Source organism: Scyliorhinus torazame, chromosome 4 (assembly GCF_047496885.1).
Source record: "Scyliorhinus torazame isolate Kashiwa2021f chromosome 4, sScyTor2.1, whole genome shotgun sequence".
In the NCBI taxonomy this organism is placed as follows: domain Eukaryota; kingdom Metazoa; phylum Chordata; class Chondrichthyes; order Carcharhiniformes; family Scyliorhinidae; genus Scyliorhinus; species Scyliorhinus torazame.
The window spans coordinates 328,472,537-328,498,191 of record NC_092710.1 but is presented as its reverse complement, the minus strand read 5'-3'; the positions used below and the strand labels follow the sequence as shown (position 1 = coordinate 328,498,191).

The window sequence follows — 25,655 nt, the reverse complement described above, 5'->3', positions numbered from 1 at the left end:
ATACATTCACAGACAGTTATAGAATCAGACAACAGATTCAACGCAGCGATGCCAGTTGGCAACACACTTGGTTGACAGATTTAAGGAATTACCAAACAAAACATAAAATGCTTTCATGCAGCAAGTGATAAAGATCTGGAATGTACTGCCCGAGAGAGAGGTGAAGGCATGTTCAAAGTGATGCATTCAAGAGGGAATTGGACTATTATCTGAAAATAAAGAATATTTAAGGTTACAGAACGTGGGGGAACGGCATTTGTGAATGACCCCTTTGGGAGAGTCTGCAAAGACATACCAAGAACAAAACAGCACAGGAACAAGCCCTTCAGTCCTCCAAGCCTGCGCCGACCATGATACCTGCCTAAACTAAACTAAAATGGTCTGCATTTACGGAGTCCGTATCCTTACATTCTCACCCATTTCATATATTGGTCTAGATGCCCCCACCATCCGCTATCGCACCTGTTCCATCACCTACCCAGGCAGCGAGTTCCATATATTTACCACCCTGTGTGTAAAGAGCTTGCCTCGCACATCTGTTCTAAACTTTTACCCACGCACTTCATGTCCCCTAGTACTTGACTCTCCTACCCTAGGAAAGATCATCTGACTAGCCACTCTGTTCATACCACTCATAATCTTGTTGACGTCTATCAGGTCGCCTCTCAACCTCCGTTGTTCCAGTGGGAACAGACAGAGTTTATCTAACCTCTCCTCATAGCTAATGCCCTCCATACCATGCAAGATCCTAGTAAACCACTTCTGTACCCTCTCCAAAGCATCCACATCCTTCTGGTAGTGTGGCAACCAGAATTGTACACAATATTCCAAATGAGGACTAACAGCTGCATTATGATGGGTCAAATGTCCTCCTTCTGTTGTAATACTACATCAAACGCCAGCAATAGCAACATGACAAACCATGTAAAAAAGCCATGCAAGTTAAAGCTACCTAACACAAACATACCTGCATTTTCTTAAGGTTAGGAAAATCCCCAGGGGAGATCTGGTGTTCGCGTTCAATCTTGGCGTATGTGTCACCAAGGCTATTGATCAGTTCTTTCTTCTTGCTCTCTTTACCAAACATAGACGGCATTTCTTTCCGTAAAGCGCTGATGATGTAGGCATGAACCTGGGAACAGGAAAAACCATCTTAAATAAATGAACTACAATTAATTTAAGTACGCAAATACACATTTTGGGCAGAAGACAAAATAATTTTCATTTTTGATGTGATTACAACACTACAGTAGCCTGCAGACGCACAGCGTGCAATACTTACCACCATGACAAGGTGACATTTCCTGGGGACGTTTTTGTGGATAAATCATGAAAGTCTCGAAATATTATTTTTTAAGAATGTACCTTTTGATTCATACCCTCATGGAGGGAGCATGTTATCCCCACTTTGTCTAGTCCACAAATTACTCCAGATCTCATTACATAGTTGAATCTTACAATGTTACTTCAAGAGGGCATTAAGTGAATCACACATCAAGTTACGACACAGAAAAATACAGTGCAATAGAGGCCTTTTGGCTCATCGAGTCTGCACCAACACATGAAAATACCTGAACTACCTAATCCCATTTCCAGCATTTGGCCATAGCTTTGGAATGTTAAGACGTGCTCATCCAGGTACTTTTTAAAGGATGGGAGGCAACCCGCCTCTTCCACTCTCCCAGGCAGTGCATTTCAGATCATCACAGCCCTCTAGGCGAAAAGGATTTGCCTCATATCCCCCCCTAAACCTCCTACCCCACCGCCTTGAACTTGTATCCCTTCTTGACTGACCGTTCATCCAAGGGGAACATCTGCTTCCTATCCACCCTGTCCATGCCCCTCAATCTTGTACATCACGATCATGTCATTCCCTCAGTCTTCTCTGCTCCAGTGAAAACAACCCACCCTCTCATCATAACTTAAATGTTCCATCACAGGAAACATCCTGGTGAATCTCCTCTGCACTCCCTCCTGTACAATCACATCCATTCTATTATGTGGTGAACAGAATTGCACACAGTACTCCAGCTGTGGCCTCACAACGTTCTACCTAACTCCAACATAACCTACCTGCTTTTGTAATCCTTACCTCGATCGATTACCAGATATGGATTTTTCACCACCCTATTAACTTGCCCTCGCACCTTCAGAGATCTATGGGCAAACACACGTAGGTCCCTTCGACACTCGGAACTTAGCAGTGTCATGCCATTTATTGTCAAATTATTCCTTCCAGGGCAGTCAGGGTTCAATTCCATCTGCCACTTATCTCCCCACTTGACCATCCCAACCACATAGAATCTTAGATTTTACAGTACAGAAGGAGGCCATTCGGCCCATTGGGTCTGCAGTACAGAAGGAGGCCATTCGGCCCATTGGGTCTGCATCGGCTCTTGGAAAGAGCATCCTACCCAGGCCCACATCTCAAACCCTATCCCCATAACCCAGTAACCCCACCCAATACTAAGGGCAATTTTGGACACGAAGGGCAATTTAGTATGGCAAATCCACCTAACCTGTAAATCTTTGGGCTGTGGGAGGAAACCAGAGCACCCGGAGGAAACCCACGCAGACACGGGGAGAACATGCAGACTCCGCACAGACAGTGACCCAAGCCGGGATCGAACCTGGGACCCTGCAGCTGTGAAGCAACAGTGCTACCCACTATGATACCGTGCTGTAAGATGCTACCACATCTTCCTGTAATCCTCAAACTCACTGTTGAACACCTGGCCAAGTGTCATCCACAAACTTACTGATCCTACCTCCCACATAGTCATCCATAAATGAAGAATAGTAGGGGACCCAACAGAGATCCCGGTGGTAAGCCACTGGACACTGGCTTCCAGTTACAAAAGCAGATGTCTATCACCCTCTGTCTTCGACCATAGAATCTACAGCACGGTGACAGGCCCTTCGGTCCAAACTGGCCCACGCCAACCAACAAGCGCATCTAAACTAACCCCATTTGCCTGCATTTGCCCCATATTTCCCTCAACCTTTCCTATGCATGTATCTGTCCAAATGCCCTTTAAATGTTGTCACTGCCCCAACCTCAACCACTTCCTCCGGCAGCTCATTCCACATACATACCACCCTCCGTAAAAACGTTGCTCCTCAGGTTTCCATTAATTCTTTCCCCTGTTAACTTAAACCTATGCCCTCCAATTCTCGATTCTCCAACCCTGGGAAAAAGACTGAGTTCCCTATCCATGATCTTATACACCTCTATAAAAATCACCCCTCAGTTTCCTACGCTCCAAAGAAAACAGTCCTACCCTGTCCAATCTCTCCATATAACTCAGTCCCTCGAGTCCTGGCAACGTCCTTGTAAACCTCTTCTGCCCACTCTCCAGTTTAATAACGTCTTTCCTATAGCAAGGCAGCCAAAACTGAACACAATACTCCAGGTACGGCCTTACCAATGTCCTGTACAACTGCAACATACTTTCCAACTTCTATAGTGTTCAATTCTGGTCGCCACACTACCAGAAGGATGTGGAAGCTTTAGAGGGTGCAGAAGAGATTTACCAGGATGTTGCCTGGTATGGAGGACATTAGCTAAGAGGAGCGGTTGAACAAACTCGGTTTGTTCTCACTGGAACGACGGAGGTTGAGGGGCGACCTGATAGAGGTCTACAAAATTATGTGGGGCACAGACAGAGTGGATAGTCAGAGACTTTTTCCCAGGGTAGAGGGGTCAATTACTAGTGGGTGCCTGGAACTCGCTGCCGGAGGTGGTGGAAGCAGGGACGATAGTGACATTTAAGGGGCATCTTGACAAATACATGAATAGGATGGGAATAGAGGGATTCGGACCCAGGAAGTGTAGAAGATTTGAGTTTAGACGGGCAGCATGGTCGGCACAGGCGTGGAGGGCCGGATCCTGTGCTGTACTTTTCTTTGTTCTTTATTCTATACTCAAATGCCCTGACTGATGAAGGCTAGCATGCTAAAAGCCTTCTTCACCGCCTTATTTACCTGTGACTCCAACTTTAGAGAACCGTGCATCTGAACTCCAAGGTCCCTCTGTCCCACGATACTCCCAAGGTCCTACCATTTACCGTGGAAGTCATTCACCGTGGAAGTCCTACCTTGATTTGACTTTCCAAAATGCAACACCTCACACTCTGTATTGAACTCCATTTGCCATTTCTCTGCCCACTTCCCCAGCTGATCAAGATCCTGCTGCAAATTTTGATAACCTTCCTCACCGTCTACAATACCACCTATTTTACGACCATCTGCAAACGTACTGATCATTCCCATACAATTTGTTGATAGAGATAACAAAGAGCAATAGGTTCAGCACTGACCCGAGGCACACCACTAGTCACACGCTTCCAGTTCAACAATCATCCTTCCACCATTACCCTCTGCTTCCTACCATCAAGCCAATCGTATATTATATATGTTTCTGGAACCCACCTCTTCATTCACCTGAGGAAGAAGCTGTGCTCCGAAAGCTCGTGATTGAAAACCAACCTGTTGGTCTTTAACCGGTTGTAAGACTTCTTACCGTGCTCACCCCAGTCCACCTCCGGCATCTCCACATCATTAATCCTCTCAGCCAAAGCTACGTCAAGCCCCCCTTAATTCCCTTCGAGTATACTCCTGTATCCCCTGTACACCTCCAGGGAATCCCTCAATTCCAGCTGCTTGTACCAGAGCCATGCCTCCTTTTTCCTGCCCAAAACCTCAATACGTTTTGTCATCCAGGGTTCCCGACTCCTGCCAGCCTGGTCTATCACCCTAACAGGAACATCTAGACCCTGAACTCTAGCTATTTCACTTTTAAAGGCCTCCCACTTGCCAGAGGTTCCTTTGCCTTCAAACAAGCTACTCCAATCAACCCATGCAAGCTCCTGTCTAATTCAATCTAATCCGCCTTGCCCCAATTTAGAACTTGCACCGGTGAACCAGCTTTGTCCCTTTCGATAACTATTTTATAATAAATAGAACTATGGTCACAGGTCCTAAAATGGTCCCACACCATCATCAGTCACTTGCCCTGCCCTATTTCCCAAGAGGAGGTCAGGTTTTGTGCCCACCCCCCCCGGAGTCGGACCCTCCACATACTGCCTGAGGAAACTTTCCTGAACACATTTAACAAATTCCACCCCATCTAAGCCGTTAGACTGGGACTGCCATAGTTCTATGTTAGGAAAATGAAATACCCTACTATGACTGGAACGAAGGAGGTTGAGGGGCGGCCTGATAGAGGTCTACAAAATTATGAGGGGCATAGACAGCATGGATAGTCAGAGACTTTTCCCCCGTGTAGAGGGGTCAGTTACTAGGGGGCACAGGTTTAAGGTGCAAGAGGCAAGGTTTTAGAGTAGATGTACAAGTTTAAAAAAAATATATACACAGTGGGTGCCTGGAACTCGCTGCCGGAGGTGGTGGTGGAAGCAGGGACGATAGTGACGTTTAAGGGGCATCTTGACAAATACATGAATAGGATGGGAACAGAGGGATACGGACCCCGGAAGTGTAGAAGATTTTAGTTTAGATGCAGCATAGTCAGCGCAGGCTTGGAGGGCCGAAGGGCCTGTTCCTGTGCTGTACGTTTTTGATCTTTTGACAACCCTATTACTCTTGCAAGTCTCCACAATCTCTCTGCATCTCCACAATCTCTCTGCATCTCCACAATCTCTCTGCATCTCCACAATCTCTCTGCATATTTGTTCTTCTAATCCCAGTTTCCTATTTGGGAGCCTAAAGTGCAACCCCAATAAGGTCACCATCCCCATCTTATTTCTTAGTTCCACCCACAAAACCTTGCTGGATGATCCCTCGGTTATTTCATCTCCGACTACTTCTGTGATGATGCTGTTATGGGCCAGGGTTTAGAGAACACCAAAGTATATCATGGAGTTCACCTGACCCACAATTTTTAATAGATTTTGGTTTATGAGGAGCACAAGGGCCCACTTTACAGGTGTGATACAACAGAGAACTAAACGTATTTTAAAAACAAAACAATGTTTATTCTATGAATCCAGTTAACATTTTATAAACCCACAGTAAACATCTTATCAACTACCAACACTGATACTCCCCCCAAAGATACAGTACTCTATAGGTAACCCTTAGTAACTTTCCTAACATCATCCATAAGTAAAACACCCTTTTTAACAAAGACAATAGGTTTGAGTTCTTTACATGAGAACAGGTATTACTATGGAGTTATCAAGTGGTCTGGAGACATTCTTTAGTATGCAGAGAGAGAGAGAGAGAGAGAGAGAGAGAAAGATCAAAAATACACCTTTATTTGAATACAGCTCCCAACTGAAAACAAAACCAAAAAATTCAGAGCCACAAAACGAAAGTAAAAGACCGAATCACAGCCCAGCTCCATCCACACCATGACATCACTGCAGATATTTGATAAAACACACTATTCTTAAAGGGACCCTCACATGACAAATTCAGAGCCACAAAACGAAAGTAAAAGACCGAATCACAGCCCAGCTCCATCCACACCATGACATCACTGCAGATATTTGATAAAACACACTATTCTTAAAGGGACCCTCACATGACAATGCTCCAATTAAAAATGCAACTCCCCTCCTCAGTTTCCTCCACCTCTGTCCTGCCTAAAGCACCAGTACACTGGAACATTAAGTTGCCAGTCCTGTCCCTCCCTTAGCCATGATTCAGTATGACTAATATTCCAGTCCCACATACCTATCCATGCCCTCCTGAGTTAATCAGTCTTACCTGTCAGCCCTCTTGCATTGAAATGGATGTAATTCAATCCAACAGGTCTTCCCCGCTCCCTGCCGTGCTCCTACCCATCATGTCTATTCAGTTTGCCGTTGCCAAGTACTGCATCTCCTTTCAGCCCCTCATTTGCTTCCCTGCTACTGAGGTTCCCACCCCCTTGTAGCCAAGCCAATTCTGTATCCACCTTATCAAATTACCCTGTCTATATTTGCCTTCTTTAGAAGTTTCCCATGTGGAACCTTCTCAAATCCATGTAAACTACATTAATTGCACCTCCCACTGCATTTGGTCACCTCCTCGAAAAATGCAATCAAATATGTTAGGCATGACCTCCCTCGGACAGTCATGCCGACTATCTCTGATCAAACCTCGTCTCTCCAAGCAGAGATAGATTCTCTCCTTCAGAATTTTCTCCACTGACTGGAGACTCTCTACAATCTTTCTTAAATAGTGGGATCACAGCGGTTCTCCAGTCCTCTGGCACCTTCCCCATGGCCAGAGGTAAATTAAATATTTGGATCAGAGCCCCTGCACTCTCCTCCCTCACCCAACACAGCAGGCTGGGACACAATTAATCTGGACATTTGTCTACTTTTAAGCCTGCCAAAACCTCCAATACCTTGTCACTCCCTATATCAATTTGCCCAAGAACCTCAGTTTCTCAGAGTTCTATACTTACCTACTTCATTCTTTGGGTGAAGACAGGTGTGAAGTATTTGTTGAACATGGAGGACTTGGGACCAGTACAAACTGGACGGGTTACACCTGGGCAGGACTGGGACTGATGTCCTAGGGTGAGTATTTGGTAGAGTGGTTGAGGAGAGTTTAAACTAATATGGCAGGGGAATGGGAACCTATGCAAGAAGTCAGAGGAGGAAATAAGGACAAAAACAAAAGATAGAAAGGGGAATAAGAAGTGCAATAGGCAGCTAAACCAAGAGCCAGATTCAAACAGGGCTAGTGAAAAATATTGGGAGCAGGACATGTAATGTCATAAAGACAAGTATTATGGGCCAGGGTTTAGAGAACACCAAAGTATATCATAGAGTTCACCTGACCCACAACGTTTAATAGATTTTGGTTATGGGAAGCACAAGGGCCCACTTTACAGGTGTGATACAACAGAGAACTAAACGTATTTTAAAAACAAAACAATGTTTATTCTATGAATCCAGTTAATATTTTATAAACCTACAGTAAACATCTTATCAACTATCAACACTTGAGACACAGTACTCATAGGTAAGCCTTAGTAACTTTCCTAACATCCATATTTAATGAAATATAGAGTACCCAATTCATTTTTTCCAATTAAAGGGCAATTTAGCGTGGCCAATCCACCTAGCCTGCACATCTTTGGGTTGTGGGGGCTAAACCCACGCAAACACGGGGAGAATGTGCAAACCCCCCATGGACAGTGACCCAGAGCCGGGATCAAACCTGGGACCTTGGCGCCGTGAGGCAGCAATGCTAACCACTGTGCCACCGTGCTGCCCTGCCAACACACGTTTTAACAAAGACAGTAGGTTTGAATTCTCTACAGAGAACAGTTATCACTTTTAAATTGTGATCTAAACACCTTGTCTAACAGAGACCAGTATACATCTGCTTGGTTTGAATGCAGCTCTCCAACTGAAAGCAAAAATATAACAGAGGCAAAGAGCTTCCAGCTCAAAACAAAAGTAAAAAGCAGAATCACATTCCAGCTCCACCCACACAATGACATTACTGCAGTCATTTGATAAAACACACTATTCTTAAAGGGACTCTCACATGACATGAGCTTCAAGGCTTTGTGTCTGAACGTGCAGAGCATTTGCAATAAAGTGGATGAACTAAATCACACAAATAGTCGTGAACGGGTATGATATAGTCAGGATTACGGAGACATGGCTGCAGGGGGACCAGGGATGGGAACAGAATGTCCAAGGGTACTTCGTATTGAGGAAAGACGGACAAAAAGAAAAAAGGCAGCGGGATTGCATTGCTGGTCAGGAGGAAATTCACACAATAGTAAGGGAGGATATTAGCTCCGACAATGCGGAATCTGTATGGGTAGAGCTGAGAAACAGCAAGGGGCAAAAAAATGTTAGTTGGCCGTTATATATCGACCCCCACACTGCAGTGATATTGCTAGGGATGGCAGTAAACAGGAAATTAGAGGCGCATGTGGTAAAGGAACAACTGTAATTATGGGAGATTTTAATCTGCATATAGATTGAGAAAATCAAATTAGCCAAATACCACAGAGGAGGAATTCCTGGAGTGTATGCAGGATGGTTTTCTGGACCAAGTGCTTCAGGGCATTTCCACTTTTTAAAGCCTCAAGTAGAAACTAGTTAGGTTCTTGATAAAATAATTTTTAAAATTTTAAACGCAAAAGGAAAATACTGTGGACTAGATGCACCAAAGGCTTTCAGCTATCTGAAACCTACTATGTTTCTCACCGTAATATTAAGAAGTTGTTTTGTGTGGTATATTTCATGTAACATGGCAACAATTTGCATGTATGCTGAACCTCAGATATAACAAGTTGCTCTGTAGGAAACCAAATTTAACACGGAGCAACTTGAAGATAATGATAGGTAAACAAGAAACAGGAGGATCTCAAAAAGAGAGAGAAGAGTTGTGAAGTCCAGAGCTTAGGACTTTGATATTAGAGGGAATGCATGCCAATAATGGGCCAAAGGAAATTGGCAATAGAGATAGGGAGCGGTGACGAAATGTACAGGTTTTTAAAAAGTTTTTTTTGGATCAGGAGTGAAACCAGATCAGTAAACACGGAGGTAACTGTAAACCACATTTAATGCAAGTTAGGAAATGGGCAACATAAATTTGGATGAGCTATAGTTATAGAATTTACAGTGCAGGAGGCCATTCGGCCCATTGAGTCTGCACCAGCCCTTGGAAAGAGCACACCACCTAAACCCACACCTCCAATGTATCCCCGTAACCCCACCTAACTTTTCTTTTTGAACACTAAGGCGTAGTCAATCCACCCAATCTGCACATCTTTGGACTGTGGGAGGAAACCGGGAGCACCCGGAGGAAACCCACGCAGGCACTGGGAGAACGTGCAGATTCCGCACAGACAGTGACCCAAGTCGGGAATCGAACCTGGGACCCTGGAGCTGTGAAGCAACTGTGCTAACCACTGTGCTACTCAGTTGATGGAGGGCGAGAGATGGGAGCCAGCCAGGAAAGCCTTGGAATAGTTGAGCCTGGACATAGCAAAAGCTGAGAGAGGTAGACACGAATAGGTTGTCATTAATTTGAACATTTATGTTAATGAAAAACAAAATGTGTCTCATGTCATCCCCTAACTGCTCGGTAGAACACTATACCAGTTGTTCAATCTACAGCACACAGTTCGGAACACTTGGCAGAGGGTTGCAATGAACGGGTTGGGTTTTTAAAAATCGGAACTTATTTCTGTTCAGAACACATTATGACTATTATCTTGTTAGCAGATTTGGTCTCAGCCTCTTCACAACACAGCAGCTGTGCTATTGGCTGTGCCACCTGTATTCCCAGATCATACTGCTGAGCCTTTCCGCAATTGGTTGGAATGGAATACACTATTGTTATCTATTTAATAACTGCAGAATAAAATCAGGCACAGTGAAGATTACGTTGCAGGGATTCATATCACGAAGACAAAAGCAGCAGGATAAAGCATGCCATTGTGCAAAAATTGGTGGCTGGTCCGAACCCAGGACAGAATATAAAAAACAGCAAAGAACGAGGGAACAATTAGATTAGAAGAGAAAGCTAGCTCGAAATATAAAGACAGATTATAAGGATTTCTATAGGTATTTAAATATGAAAAAGAGTTAACAAGTGTGTTGGTTCTATAGAAAAGAGAGTCTGGTGAATGGAAAATTAGTGATGGCAGATTAATTAAACATCATTTTGATTTTTAATAGAGAGGATACGAGTAACATCCCAGAAATGGATGTAAATCAAGAAATGGAAGGGAAGGAGGAACGCAAGAAATTAAGAATCGCCAGGGAAGTGGTACTGCGCAAATTGTTGGTGCCGTGGGCTGGCCAAGTTCCCAGGTCCTGATAGACTTCATCTTAGGGTCTTAAAACAGTGGTCTGGGAGATAGTTAATATGCTGGTTTTAATTTTCCAAAATTCCCAAGATCATGGAAGGCTCCATTACATCATAAAATAGCAAATATAACTCCTTTATTCAAAAAGGGAAACAAAGCTGAAACTACAGGCCAGTTACCATTACATCTGTCAGAGAAAATGTTAGAAGCTATTATTAAAGGCACGGCAAGGCACTTTGAAAAGTTCACGGTAATCAGGCAGAGTCAACATGGTTTGAGTGGGAAATCATGTTCAACCAACTTACTGGGAGTTCTTTGAAGTAGTAGTGTGCACGGTGGATAAAAGGGGAACCTATGGATGTACTGAACTTAGATTTCCAGAAGGCATTGATAAAATGCCTCATTAAAAGGATATTGCAGAAAATACAAGCTCATGGTGTAGTGAGCAAGTAACATATTGGCATGGATAGAACATTGGCTAACTAACCAGAAAACAGTAGGCACGAATGAGCCATGTTCTGGCTGAGAAGATGTAACAAGTGGTTCGCCTCAGGGATCAGTGCTGGGGCCTCACTTTGTACAATTTATATAAATAATTTGGATGAAGGGACCAAAAGGTAAATTTGCTGATGACACAAAGATAGGTAGGAAATAAAGGAGGACATAAGGAGGCTACAAAGGAATATAGAGAAGTTGAGTGAGAAAAGATTGGGCACGGGGTGGGGGGGGGGGGGGGGGGGGGGGGGGAGGAAATAATTTAAAAAAGCATATTATCCAAATGATGAAAAATTGCAGGACTGAGGTGTAGAGGGATCTGGGTGTCCTGGTGCATGAATCGCAAAAGGTTAGTATGCAGGTACAGCAAGCAATTAAAAAAACTAACAGAATGTTAGATTAATGTGAGGAGAATTAATACAAAAGTACAGGTATGTCAGTTGTACAGGGCATTGCTGAGACCACATTTGGAGTATGGTGTACAGTATTGGCTGGCTTATTTAGAGAAGGATGCAAATATTCTGGAAACAGTTCACAGAAGGTGAACGGTAATGGGAGGGATCTCTTATGCGGAAAGGTCAGGCAGACAGACTAGGCTCGTAGCGGTGGAGTTTTGAAGAGAGAGAGACAAGCCGATTGAAATAAACAAGATTCTGAGGGGTCTTGACCGGGAGGATCTTGAAAAGAGGGCTAGAATTCTCCGGCTGTTAGAATTCTCTTTGCCCCACCAGCAGCACAGTGGTTTCAAGGCAGCATGGGTGGCTTCAATGGGCTTCAAGTGGCAGTAGTAGAGAATCCTGCTGCCAGCAAGGAGGGGTGGGGAAAGAGACTAGTGTCTCTGGTTCTGAGGCAGCATTGCTAACCACTTGGCCACCGTGCCGCCCACGAGTTTCTATAACCCCAGTTCATATAAATTCTGGCGAATCAAATTTTTTGACTTCTGGCTTCGGCCTCTTAATTATTCTTAAGTCCAAAGTAAGTGCAGTTGCTTTATAGCCATTCAGACTCAATGAGCTCAATAATTTCAGATCATACGCTCGGCACTCGTTTTTCTTTACATTGCCAGCAGCTATTGATAATGATTCTGCTATTGCCACTGACATCTCCTCCATGCACCATCTTGTTTATTTGTCCCATTACCATCCCCTGTTTTGTCTTGCGACATCATTCCTTTTGTTATCCAAACTCTCCTGCTTTCTATCCAATCGTAATCCTTAACTTTTATTCTTCCTCCACCACAGGTCCTTTCCACATCTCTGCTGCAAGTGGCAATAACACAATAGCAGGAAGTAGGTGTTGCAGATGTTGGCAGGTAGAAACTGGACAAGGAGAAGGAGAGACTGCAAAAGTGGAGCTTTGTAGGGTTTGAACAAACTACTGTGACAGTACAGTTTGTGGATCTTGGGAAAGAGGTGGAAGCAGGGTCAGAGGTCTTCCATCCACAGCCTGATGGCCCCCAAACCCACACAGCCTACTACTACTTGTAGAATTTACATCAAAACCTATGAAAGAAACTTCCTGGCCACTCAATTCTATTTAAGAAAGGGATTATTGGTAGTGCACAAATCAGTGAGAGAGGAGACATCCTGAATGAGACTCAGCCAGAGCAACTGTGGGTATCAGAATTTGGGAGCAAAGAGCAGAGGGGAAAGAGATGCTCTTTCGTTTTCTAAGTTTTTCATTCTTCAGAGAGTGGTCTTGCCCTGCTACAGCAGTAGAGGCTACAAGGGAGAGTGCTGATTGCTAAGTACTGGGCGTTCAGGTAAGTATTTGCTACTTTTATCCTTAGTTTGTAAGATTTTTGTTGTGGTTTATAGCTACATTCTGCAGTAATGAGGGCCAGGAAAGAAATGCCCTGATATCATCTGATAGTAAGCATCTTCCAAAAGGTTTAATTTAAAGGTGTAAGTCAAGGCAGGAGAGCTCTACGTGGGAAGCCAGGAACATTTCCAGTGCCCAGGGCCAGCATGTATGCAGGAATTGTCTCCAGCTGTAGCTCCTGGAAGCCTGGATTTTGGAGCTGCAACAGAGTTTGGGGACATTGTGGAGCATCTGCAAGATGGAGAATGTAGTGCATAGCACGTTATAGAGAGAGGTGGTTACACTGCAAGCTCAGACTCCATAGGCAGGATGGGAATGGGTGGCCACCAGGCAGAGCAAGAGAATTGGGGACATTGTGGAGCATCTGCAAGGTGGAGAATGTAGTGCATATCACGTATAGAGAGAGGTGGTTACACTGCAAGCTCAGACTCCATAGGCAGGATGGGAATGGGTGGCCACCAGGCAGAGCAAATGAATTAGGCAGACAGTGCAGGAAATGTCTCTTGTAATTTCTCTGAAAAACAGTTGTACCGCTTTGTTGAGGAGAATGGTCTTTCAGGGGACAGCAGCAACAGCCAATTCCATTGCACCACAGTTGGCTTTGCTATACAGGGAAGGAGTGTGGGAATGCAATAGTTACAGGGGATTCAAGGGGCGGCACAATGGGTCAGCACTGCTGCCTCACAGCAAGAGAGATCCGGTTCAATACCGACCTTGGGTGACTCTGGGTTCAATTCCGACTGGATTGGCCATGCCAAGTGTCTATAGGTTAGTGGGGTTACAGGGCTCTTTCAGGGGGGTACAGACTTGATGGGGCAAATTATCTATATCTGCACTGTAGTGAATCTAATTGTGAGGGGAATAGATAGACACTGTGGTTACAAATGAGACTGCAGGATGGTATGCTGCCTCCCTGGTTCTAGGATCAAGGATGTCTCGGGAGAGTTACAGGGCATTCTGCAGAGGGAGGATGAACAGAGTGGTTGTGGTACACCTTGATACAAACAACATAGGTAAAAAAAAAAAGAGATCAGATCTTAAGAGTAGAATATAGGGAGTTAGGAAGGAAGCTGGGCCTCAAAAGGTTGTGATCTCAGGATTATTACGATCGCCACTTGCTAGGTAGAGTAGAAAAATCAGGATATAATCAGGTGAATATGTGGCTGAAGAGATTGTGTAAGGGGGAGGGTTTCAGATACCTGGGACATTTAGACCAGTTCTGAGAGAGGCAGGTAAAATGCAAAGCAGTAGACAGTGTAATCAAGGGTGGAAGGCAAATAGGGCCACAGTACAAAGAAACATTAGGATGACTGAAAAGTGCAAAAACACAGACCCAAAAGGCTTTGCATCTTATGGTGCACAAAACATTTGGAATAATGTAGACCAACCGACGGTGTAAATAGAGGCAAATGGCTAGGGTCTCAGCCATTATGGAAACATGTTTACAGCAAAACTGGAAACTTATATTTCAGGGATATTTGACCTGTCAGAAAGACAGGAGGGAAAGAAAAGGCAGTGGGGTAGCACTGTAATAAGAGATGAAATGAGGACAGTTGAGAGACAATCTAGGTGCGGATGATGTGGAGTTTGGGTGCAGGTACAAGGGAGACGATAACATTGGGAGGAGTAGTAGTGTACACCCCCCCCCCCTCCTCCCCCAAACTGTAGCCACACTGTCGGAAAGGGTTTAAATTAACAGGAGCATGTAAATAGAGCAATTTAAAAAAAAAATTTTTATAAAGAGTACCCAATTATTTTTTTCTCCAATTAAGGGGCAATTTAGCGTGGCCAATCCATTTATCCTGCACATCTTTCGGTTGTGGGGGCGAAACCCATGCAGACACGGGGAGAATGTGCAAACTCCACATGGAAAGTGACCTAGGGCCAGGATTCGATCCCGGGTCCTCAGCGCCGCAGTCCCAGTGCTAACCACTGCACCACACGCCGCCCTATAGAGCAATAATTATGGGCGACTTTAACCTTCATGTATCAAGTTAGAAAGGGAAGCTCTGACAAACTCAGAGTGCATTATGGATAGTTTTAGAGCAATATATCATGGAGCCAGCCAGGGAACAAGCCATTTTGGATCTGGTAACAGGTAATGAGGAAGGTTTTTCCTCAGTATGAAAGATTCCCGAGGACGTAGTGATCCTAACATGGTAGTGAGAAACTTGGGTCGCATAAAGAGAATTACAATGAAATGAGGATAGCGTTCGCTAAAGCAGACTTGGTGGATAGATTAGCAGGAAACTGTAAGCAAGCAATGGCAGACATTTATGGGGGTAATTCATTACGCTCAGCAATAATAGAAGCCGGGAGACCCCGCTCCCAGGATCTACCCGGCTCGCAATGCCTCACGAGACGTTGTGATGTAAATCCCACCTATTGTGGGCGGGATCACTTTTTAAAGCGAATCTGCACATTAAAGCGAGACAAGTTTCCCAAGGCGGTGGGATCTATCTCCTTCGCCTCAGGAGACCTCAGGCGAGCACCGTTCAGTACTTGTTCCCACAAACGGGGAACCAGACGGAACGGCACTCATGGGCATCTCCCAGGGGAGCGGAGGGCCCCAGATGCATGCCTTTTTGGCAAGGTGGTCACTGGCACTGCTGGTGTCATCTAGGCACGAAGGTGCATGGTGGCACTGCCAAGATGGCATTTTTCACATGGCGGTGATAGGGCCAGGGGTGCCTTGCGTGGGTGTTGTGGGAGAGGGGACCCTCCCATGATGTTTTGGGGTGGGGGTTTCCGGGATTGCTTGCGGGGCTCCGGAGATCACCACAGCCCCGCTTTCTCTGCTGAGGTCCCTGATCTAACGCGAGTGCGGTGTTACAGCGCTGAGTTTCTCTGCGCTGCGAGCAAAGGGAAACACGTGGCTAAATGCGCTTGCTATGGGACTTTGTACCATTTTGTTAAATCACGCCCCACATCTGAAGTACTGAGAGTTTAGTCCCCTTATTTTTAGAAAAATATTATTTCATTTTAGGCAGTTCAGAGAAGGTTCACTAGGATGATCAAGTATGGAGGGATTATCTTATGAGCAAAAGCTAAACAGATTGGGACTCTACTCAATGGAGAGGTGATCTCATTGAAATATAAGATTTTCAAGGGGCTTGACAGGGTGAATGTGGAGAGGATGTTTCCCCTCACGAGGACCAAGACCAGAGGGCATAATTTCAAGATAAAGCGGTGCTAATTAAGGACTGAGATGAAGAGGAATTTCTTCTGCGGGTGCGGAGTGTCTTTGGAACTCCTTGCCACGGGGAGCTGTAGGGACAGACTCTTTCGTATGTTTAAGGCCGAGATAGATAGATTCTTGATCAGTAAATGGTGCGGGAAAAGGGCAGGAAAGTGGAAAAGAGGAACGTTGGATCAGCCATGATTCTTTTCATGTACTTAATGATCTGTTTGAGCTGCTCACAGAAAAATACTTTTCACTGCACGCGAGAATAAACAAACAAATCCAATCCAATCTTGAATGGTGGAGGAGGCTCGAAGGGCCGAATGGGACACCCCTCTTAGTTATGGTTTTATGGTTTAAGTTACCCAAATTAGAAAGCATAATAAAGGATTTGCATTCCAACTACAATGAAATGAAACCTGATTAATAATCAAGTCTGCACTTAATTTATACTGCACTCTGCTGCAATGGATTTTCCAAAAATTGACAGAATTCTGATTACCATATTACTTCCCTTACTACAAATAATGAATCATAAATTCCAACTTTCTCTACATTTACAATGTTCCAGGAACTAATTGCATCCCAAAAGGAAATTGCATCTGCTAAGCCATTTGAGACCGACATCAAGGTCATCAAATTAGCAAAACAGCTGTACTCGGTGAAAAGCTGTCCAAGAACAACAAGTTGGGCGTTGCACACACTCAGAGCACATGACCGGCGTTAGGGAGGTTTCATAGCAAAAGGCAATTGCGACATTGCCATCGTTAAAAGCAGTTGACTCACGAGTAATTCTTAAAAATTAATAGATGCCTAATCTGCTACAGCACACAAAAAATGTTCCACCTTGTTTCCCACTCCTCAAAGACTAACAAGTTTCAAAAAACAAAATTATGCTTGCCACAGGCTTTGGTCTCTCTAATACCCAGCACTACTGATTCTGTCTGGGTCCATGTGCACTGGTAGCCTTCCTGTATGTGCAAAAGTAACCAACCATTCTTAAACGGACTTCTCCCGGCTATCCCACCACTAAACACACCACAAATCAGCCTCAGTTTCCTCACTGGACCTCAGCCCACAGGTACTTTGAAAGAGACATCAGTTGAGGATTGGTTCATTTCTTCCTGGACATGATCGTACCTCAACAAATCAGCTAACTTGGGATCCTGGTGTTCTCTGTCCTCAATCACACACTAGGCTGTGCCTTTATACAATGAGTCGCCTTTTCTTGCTCCTGACTTCACCGGCACACAAATCTTTTTCCAGTGAGAAAAGTGTACCCTTTAATAAGCATGATCAGATATCTTGTCTGTTCAGAAAAGTAACTTCATCAAATATGTATTAATGTAAATGGAGATCGGCTAGGCACAAGCTAGTATGTCGATGTTCATTGAAGATGCAACATGCCTCAGAGGCACAAATCTAGTGGAAGTCTGACTTACGGGATCTCAATTTTGAGTATCAAGGTTATTACCAAATCAATAGAGCTTCAATTTTAAGCTATGTTGGAGCTCCACAATGGCCTGGTCAGGGAGCAGGTATCATTTTTATTTCTGTTAACAGAGACAACACCAAAGCCTAGGAATGACAGAGGGTCACTTATTGAACCAGTGGAGAACAACGTTTTGAAGGGAAGGTTAGGAAATGAGAAGAGATAAATTAAAGAAAACCATGACGATATTAAAGATGCAAAAGTGTAATGCTCAGCAATGAGAGATTAAAGCAAGAGTGCAGAACAAGGATGCTCAAGTACAAATTGATACAAGAAAATTTTAGACCTGGCTCGACAGGTAGGGTGACTGGAAGCTAATTCTCAAATATTGAGACACGCTTTTGTTCACCCAACACTTCAAAAATAATTGATCTGTTGTGAATTGACATTCTGTTAAGGGAATTAGGTACTATACGAATACATGTTGAATTGTTTTTCTCTGTTGCATAGCAGCCTGGGTCGAGTAGGCTAACCCAGCTGCTCACCCATATTTATTTTCAATGGTGCTGTTGTCTTGTAAAGCAGCTGCAGTGTGAAAGCCCAACACTGCACGTGTGGGGCAGGCAGAGTCAGTGGTCAATGCATATGCACACACACTAATGGCCCACTGACAGTTACATATGACAATAGTGGATTAATGTGTCCATGACAATGTTGTACTATATTAGTGCAGAGTAAGAAAATGGGCCATTCTAAGATGGTGAAAAAAATTATCCTGTACTGGCTTGTGGCTGCAGGAGAACCATGTTGCAGGAGCCGTGTCACTGTGACTGTTCAGGTCCCTATGAAAGAAACTTCTCAGGTTGGGTTGAATGCTCTTTTAAAACTTTTTTTAAATGACATATCCTAAAAAATCACCATGTAGGAGTTATCCATGCAAGATCTGCTGTAAAAAAACGATATTAACAGCAATGAACAAAAGTAAAGCAAATGCCCAATTGCCTAAGCTTTATTTATTTACTGATCACATTTAGAACATGGGATATGCACATACCCCACCAATTTCTAAATGATTATCAAATGCACTCTCACCATGAGAATTATTCTTGACTGTAGGCAAACAGTCAAAACCAGTATATAACTAAACCAGTAACTAGTCAAGATAATCAGCACAATAACACGTTTCATTATATTAAAAGCCTTAAAAAACAAGGCTGAAGAACAGGAGTTATCACAAGTATTTCAAGGTGGCAAATAAACAGGAAAACAAATTCACGCTCCGGAAACTTTTGTGATGTATGTGTAATAATTCACTGGAGAAACTGTTCCACTTTTAACAAAGGCAGAGCACTTTGACCTTACAAGTGAGTTGGAAGGGAATATTAAAGTTGATTACATTCCAGAAAACATCTCGGATTAAATATAGCCTGCAATATTTGAGTTTTTAGGTCTGGAAGACGCAACACGGACTGTGGGAACTTAACCATTATTAATTCTGGACTGGCAACTGGTGTGTAGGATGAAGCGATTACTACAGCGGAGGCCCAAATAGCTCAACATGGTAACAATAATCTGTGGGAAGCTTGCTGATCTCAGTCAAGACAATAGTGGGAATATAAATTGGTTACGATGTTCTCCAAGGCAGGGATCTAGCAATCCTCTGATCCTGCTGATTATCCAGCGACCACTGCTGAGGTGATACCTGAGCATACACACTTCCAGAATCAAAACAAGCTGGACAAGATACCAGATTACAGCAGCGCCTCCTCTGCTCTCACACGGAGCTGCAGTATAAACAACACCCCCATCCCTTCCCTGCATCCTCAAAACAAGCATTGGGGTTTTGGTTTCTTTGAATCATGTGAAATGTGAAGATCATTTTTGGGTCAACCAAATGGGACTATCCCACCAACCCCTCATTTTAAGGAAAGCTTTTAAAGAGGAAGATGCAAACAGGAACGAGAAGCAAAGAAAGGGTTATGATGATTGATTTAGATGAAAAATGGAGCACAAATGCCAGAATGGACATTGGATGACCTGTTTCTGTGCTGCTAATCTTGCATAATAATGAAAAGCACTGTGCAACTTAAGATAAATGGTTTCATGTCTGCATGGGACCTGTACAAGGCTGACAGGTTGCATCCGAACCAAAATGGGACCAGCGTCCTTCTAGGGAGATTTGCTCGAGCTGCTGGGGATGGTTTAAACTAACTTGGCAGGGGAATCCTGACAGAAGGTTCAGCAGGAGGAAACGTACAGCCAAAATTAGAGGGAGCAAATGAGTCAGGAAGGCACAAAAGTTATAGGCCAGTTAAGTCACAAGGTAGTTTGGATGGAATTTATTTTAATCCAAGGAGTCTGACAAATAAGGTAGAGGAGTTGAGGGCACAGATTAAAACATGGGAGTGTGATGTCATTGTTGCCTGTGAGACATGGTTGAGAGGGGGGGCAGGATTGGCAACTTATATCAGACCAGGAGAGGAGGTAAAAGAGGGGGTCTCACAATTTTGATCAGGGAATCAATTACAGGAATAAGGAGGGATGACCACTTAGAAGGCTCTTCAAATGAAGCCATATGGGTAGAACTTAAAAACCAAAAAGGAGCAATCACAATGCTGGGAGTCTTCTATAGGTCCCAAGAGAGAAATAAAAGAGCAAATTTGTAGGCAAATTTCAGAGAAGTGTAAAAGTAATAGGATATTTATAGTGGGGGATTTTAACTTCCAACATTAACTGGGAGATTAAAGTGCGAAGGTTTTGAGGGAGCGGAATTCTTAAAATACATCAAATGAAATGAAAATCGCTTATCGTCACAAGTAGGCTTCAAACGAAGTTACTGTGAAAAACCTCTAGTCGCCACATTCCGGCGCCTGTTCGGGGAGGCTGGTATGGGAATTGAACCATGCTGCTGGCCTGCCTTGGTCTGCTTTAAAAGCCAGCTCTTTAGCCCTGTTCTAAACCAGCCCCTCAGGGCAACTTTTTAAAGCCAGTAAGACACAAAGGTTGGTGGAATTGCGGATAGCGATGAGGACTGTCTGAGGATACAGCAGGATTTAGATTGTCTGGAGACTTGGGCGGAGAGATGGCAGATGGAGTTTAACCTGGACAAATGTGAGGTAATGCATTTTGGAAGGTCTAATGCAGGTAGGGAATATACAGTGAATGGTAGAACCCTCAAGAGTATTGAAAGTCAAAGAGATCTAGGAGTACAGGTCCACAGGTCATTGAAAGGGGCAACACAGGTGGAGAAGGTAGTCAAGAAGGCATGTGGCATGCTTGCCTTCATTGGCCGGGGCATTGAGTATAAGAATTGGCAAGTCATGTTGCAGCTGTATAGAACCTTAGTTAGGCCACACTTGGAGTATAGTGTTCAATTCTGGTCGCCACACTACCAGAAGGATGTGGAGGCTTTAGAGAGGGTGCAGAAGAGATTTACCAGAATGTTGCCTGGTATGGAGGGCATAAGCTATGAGGAGCGATTGAATAAACTCGGTTTGTTCTCACTGGAACGAAGGAGGTTGAGGGGCGACCTGATAGAGGTATACAAAATTATGAGGGGCATAGACAGAGTGGATAGTCAGAGGCTTTTCCCCAGGGTAGAGGGGTCAATTACTAGGGGGCATAGGTTTAAGGTGAGAGGGGCAAGGTTTAGAGTAGATGTACGAGGCAAGTTTTTTACGCAGAGGGTAGTGGGTACCTGGAACTCTCTACCGGAGGAGTTAGTGGAAGCAGGGACGATAGGGACATTTAAGGGGCATCTTGACAAATATATGAATAGGATGGGAATAGAAGGATACAGACCCAGGAAGTGTAGAAGATTGGAGTTTAGTCGGGCAGTATGGTCGGCACGGGCTTGGAGGGCCGAAGGGCCTGTTCCTGTGCTGTACATTTCTTTGTTCTTTGTAAGTAGAAGGTCCTACAAGAGGGGGCAATCCTGGACTTAATAGTTGACAAAGTCAGGCAAGTGGTTGAAGCATCAGTGGGGGAATATTTTGCAGACTGTGATCATAACAACCTTGAATCTAATGAAGAGTTATGGAAAAGGGTGGGCCAGAAATCAAAGCTCTAAACTGGGGGAAGGTCGATTTTAATAAGATCTGATGTTTGGTCAGAGTGGACTAGGAGCAGACACGTAATCAAGAAGGAAATAGGGAGAATACAGGGCCTACAAATTCCAATAAGGGTTGGAGCAACAAATCCAGTGAGCCCTGGACATCAAGGAATATACTGGATAAAGAGAAAAAGAGGCTAATGGCAGATGTCGCGGGCTCAAAACAGAAGCCCTGGAGAATGTGCAAGCACAAACTGAACACGGAAAGTAGGAGGGCAAAAAGTATTCTAGCAGGTACAATAAAAGGAAAATCCAAAGTTGTTTTACATAGGGTAAAAGGATGATTAGGGAAAGAGGAGGCCCATTAAGGACCACAGTGGGAATTGTGTGCGAAGCCCGAGAAAGTAGATAGGGTTTTGAATGAATACATGTTTGCGAGTAAGAGGGACGGTGTGGGTATAGAAATCAGGGAGAAAGACTGATAAAATTAAAAGAATTTAACACAGAGAGGGGGTTCCGAGTGGCCTGGCAGGCTCAGAAGTAGATAAATCTTCATCTATCATGAAATATATCCCAGGCTGTTGCGCTAGGCATGGGAGGAAATATCAGGGGCACTGGAAATAATCTTTAATTCTTCTCTGGCTACAAGAGAGGTGCCGGAGGACTGGCGGATAGCCAATGAGGTACCTTTATTCAAGAAGAAAGGAAGAGGGGATAGACCAGGAAACTACAGGCCACTCAGTCGAACCGCAGTGGTGGGGAAACTATTGAAAGCAATTCTGAGACACAGAATTAATGTGCATTTGGAGAGGCAGGGATTAATCAAGAACAGTCAGCTTGGTTTTGTTAGGGGAAGATCATGTCTGACCAACTTGACTGAATTTTTTTTAAAGAGATGAGCTCAATGTATTTGATGCAGTCAATTGGACTTCAGCAAGGCTTTTGATAAGGTCCCACATGGGAGATGGAGCACATGTGATCCAAGGAAATTTGGCAAATTGGATCCAGAATTGGCTGAGTTGCAGGAAGCAGAGGGTGATGGTCGAGAGGTGCAAGCCTGTACCCAGTGGGGTCCTGCAGGGATCTGTGTTGGGGCCCTTTCTGTTCTGTTGTTTATATGAATGACTTCGACATGAATGTCGATCAGTAAGTTCGCGGATGATATAACATGGCTATGGGTGAAGTGCTGAAAATAGTTAGTTGGTTGTTTTTGACCGGCACTGACATGATGGGCCGAAGAGCCTTTTCTGTGCTGCAGACATCTTATTACTCTGTCCAACAACCAGATCACTTATTCCAGAAATTAAACTTTAAAATGACTGTTTTCAGTATTGAGTGCGTACAGACTCCAAACAATACCAGGTCATCTAGGTAATGAATATGCATTGTTCCCAACCCTGGAACTTTACCAGATGGGTCAGAAATTCTTTAGTAGCAAATATATTAACCGGATGGGATTACAAATATTTATAATTGAGATACATGTTACCCACTGCAATTAAATTTGAATACTGCATTCTGTGGAGATGCTATTTTAAATACCCCAGAAGACAATGGTAAAACTGAAAACGAGAATCAACTTCACCCACCACCTTAGGGTCGATTCCAGGACCACACCCATAGCAGAGCTGCATTTGAAGTCTGTAGGAGTTGGAAATGGTTTCATACCATTGCATCGCTAATGCTGCGGAACACCATGATACTTTAACTTCTATAAATGCAACTCAATTATTCTTTTGGTTCAGGGTTTCCCCAAAGCACTTACATCCAAACATAACAGAAAAATATTGAAGGATCTGGTGCAAATGCTGGAAATAGATGCAGCATCGCCTGTTCATAGAATCCCTAGTGCTGAAGGAGGCCATTGAGTCTGCACCAACTTTCCGAAAGAGCAGCCCATCTTGGCCCCCACCTCCACCCCATATCACAGTAACCCTACCTAACCTTGGGAACTAAGGGCCAATCCACCTAACCTGCGCATCTTTGAACTGCGAGGAAACCGCAGCACTCTAAAGAAATCCACACAGAGAGAAAGTACAAACTCCACACAGACAGTCACCCAAGGCAGGAATTAAACCCGGGTCCCTGGTGAGTGAGGCAGCGGTGCTAACCACTGTGGGAGAGGGCAACAGTTAATGCTTCAGTTAAATTATGATCCTGGAAAAGTTAGAGAAAACAGGATGAGGCAGGGAAGTGGAATGGACATTGTCAAGGGGAACTCTTGGGTGAGGGATGAAAAAAGGAAAACATAAATGGAGATAATGTTGTGCAGAGGCAGCATGCAACACAGTCTGAGAAATTGGAAGATGTAATAGAGGCATTAAAGGAAGTAGGATGGGAAGAAGAACATAGCTGCGCGTCAGTGGAATTAAGAAAGAATTATGCACATACTACGGTACTCCAAATATGTAATGAAGCTTTACAGCAGAGAAACAGGGCATTCAACTAACAGGTCAATGCTCGAATATAACAATGCAGAATCACCTCGGTTCGGAAAACAAAAGGTAGTGATTTTTAAGGGATTTATATTTGTTTTAGTAAAAATTAGAAATAAGGTATTTTTTAAGTGAGTTTAATTTACTGCTTTGGCGTCTGGAAGGGCAAAACCTGCAGTTAGATTTATGTTGGGCAAAGTTGGAATATGGAGGAGCTGGTTAAGGGTGCTTAGGGAGAGAGCTACTGCATGAAAATAAAAGGCTAAGGCATGTGGGTGTTGCTGAGCAACTGGGGCTTTGTAAGATGGAGAAGCTTTTAAGACTTACTTTAGCTACTTTGATTGTAATTGGAGACAGTAGTGAAAGAAGGCAATTGGCTTAGGGAACCTCTTGCTCAGCTTTGCGAGAAGAAAAGCCACACCAAAGTCACCATAGTACCAGATGACCAGAGGCTGCTTTCCCCTTTGTGGGAAGGCTGACTGGTGGGGATTTAACCGGAGGATCACCATACCTCAGGCGAGGGGCAAGGTTGAGAAGGCAGGCCTGAATAACCTCAGCCAGTATGGAAATTGAACCTGTGCTTTAGTTTTGCTCTGCATCATGAACCAGATGTCCAGCCAACTGAGCTAACGAGAGAAGTTTCCAAGAAGTCAGAGATTGAAACGTACTAGAACAGAATAATGTAGCGGAGAAGAAGGCAGAGATGCCAGAAAGAGATCTGAAGTGATTCAGGTTTGACGGCAGCCTGTGGGAGTTGAAATAACTATAGAAATTGGTGGCTAGATCTCAAGAGTGTGTGCAAAAGCAGTTAAGGCAAAGGAAATCTAAAGATAGGTTGGTATAAAATCGTGGACTCACTGTTACAAGTAGAGTGGGAGCTTTGTTTAAAAGTTACATTTGTAAAACCTGGACTGGATTTCTGAATGCATCCAACAGAAAGCATTATTATGATATTATGAAAGAATATTTTAGTGTGTTTTTTGAGAGTGGAGTTTGGAAACTCTCATGACAATTGGAGGTGATTTGGAGGAGACAACATAGAACATACAGTACAGGAGGCCACCATTCAGCCCATCGAGTCAGCACCGAACTACTTAAGCCCTCACTTCCACCCTATCCCCGTAACCCAATAACCCCTCCTAACCTTTTTTTTGGACACCAAGGGCAATTTATTATGGCCAATCAGCCTAACCTGCACGTCTTTGGACTGTGGGAGAAAACCAGAGCACCCGGAGGAAACCCACGCAGACACAGGGAGAACGTGCAGATTTTGCAGACTGTGACACAGCGGGGAATCAAACCTGGACCCTGGTGCTGTGAAACCACAGGGCTAGCCACTTCATGCTACGATGCTGCCCGTAATACAAATATTCACTTGGACTTGAGTGGTGGGTGTATTTGCCCTTAGCCATCTTGTGTGCATAAATAGGACTGTATTAATGAGACCA

General features: G+C 44.0%; 1 protein-coding gene across 1 annotated transcript in view; it reads right to left on the bottom strand.

Annotated features, from left to right (window-relative positions):
- LOC140411134 (EH domain-containing protein 3) overlaps nucleotides 1-25,655 on the bottom strand; it is a 119,100-nt gene that overhangs the window by 10,691 nt on the left and 82,754 nt on the right. The window contains exon 5 of the mRNA XM_072500194.1: nucleotides 968-1,132. Within this exon, the coding sequence (XP_072356295.1) occupies nucleotides 968-1,132 (165 nt within the window). The remainder of the gene's footprint in view (nucleotides 1-967; nucleotides 1,133-25,655) is intronic.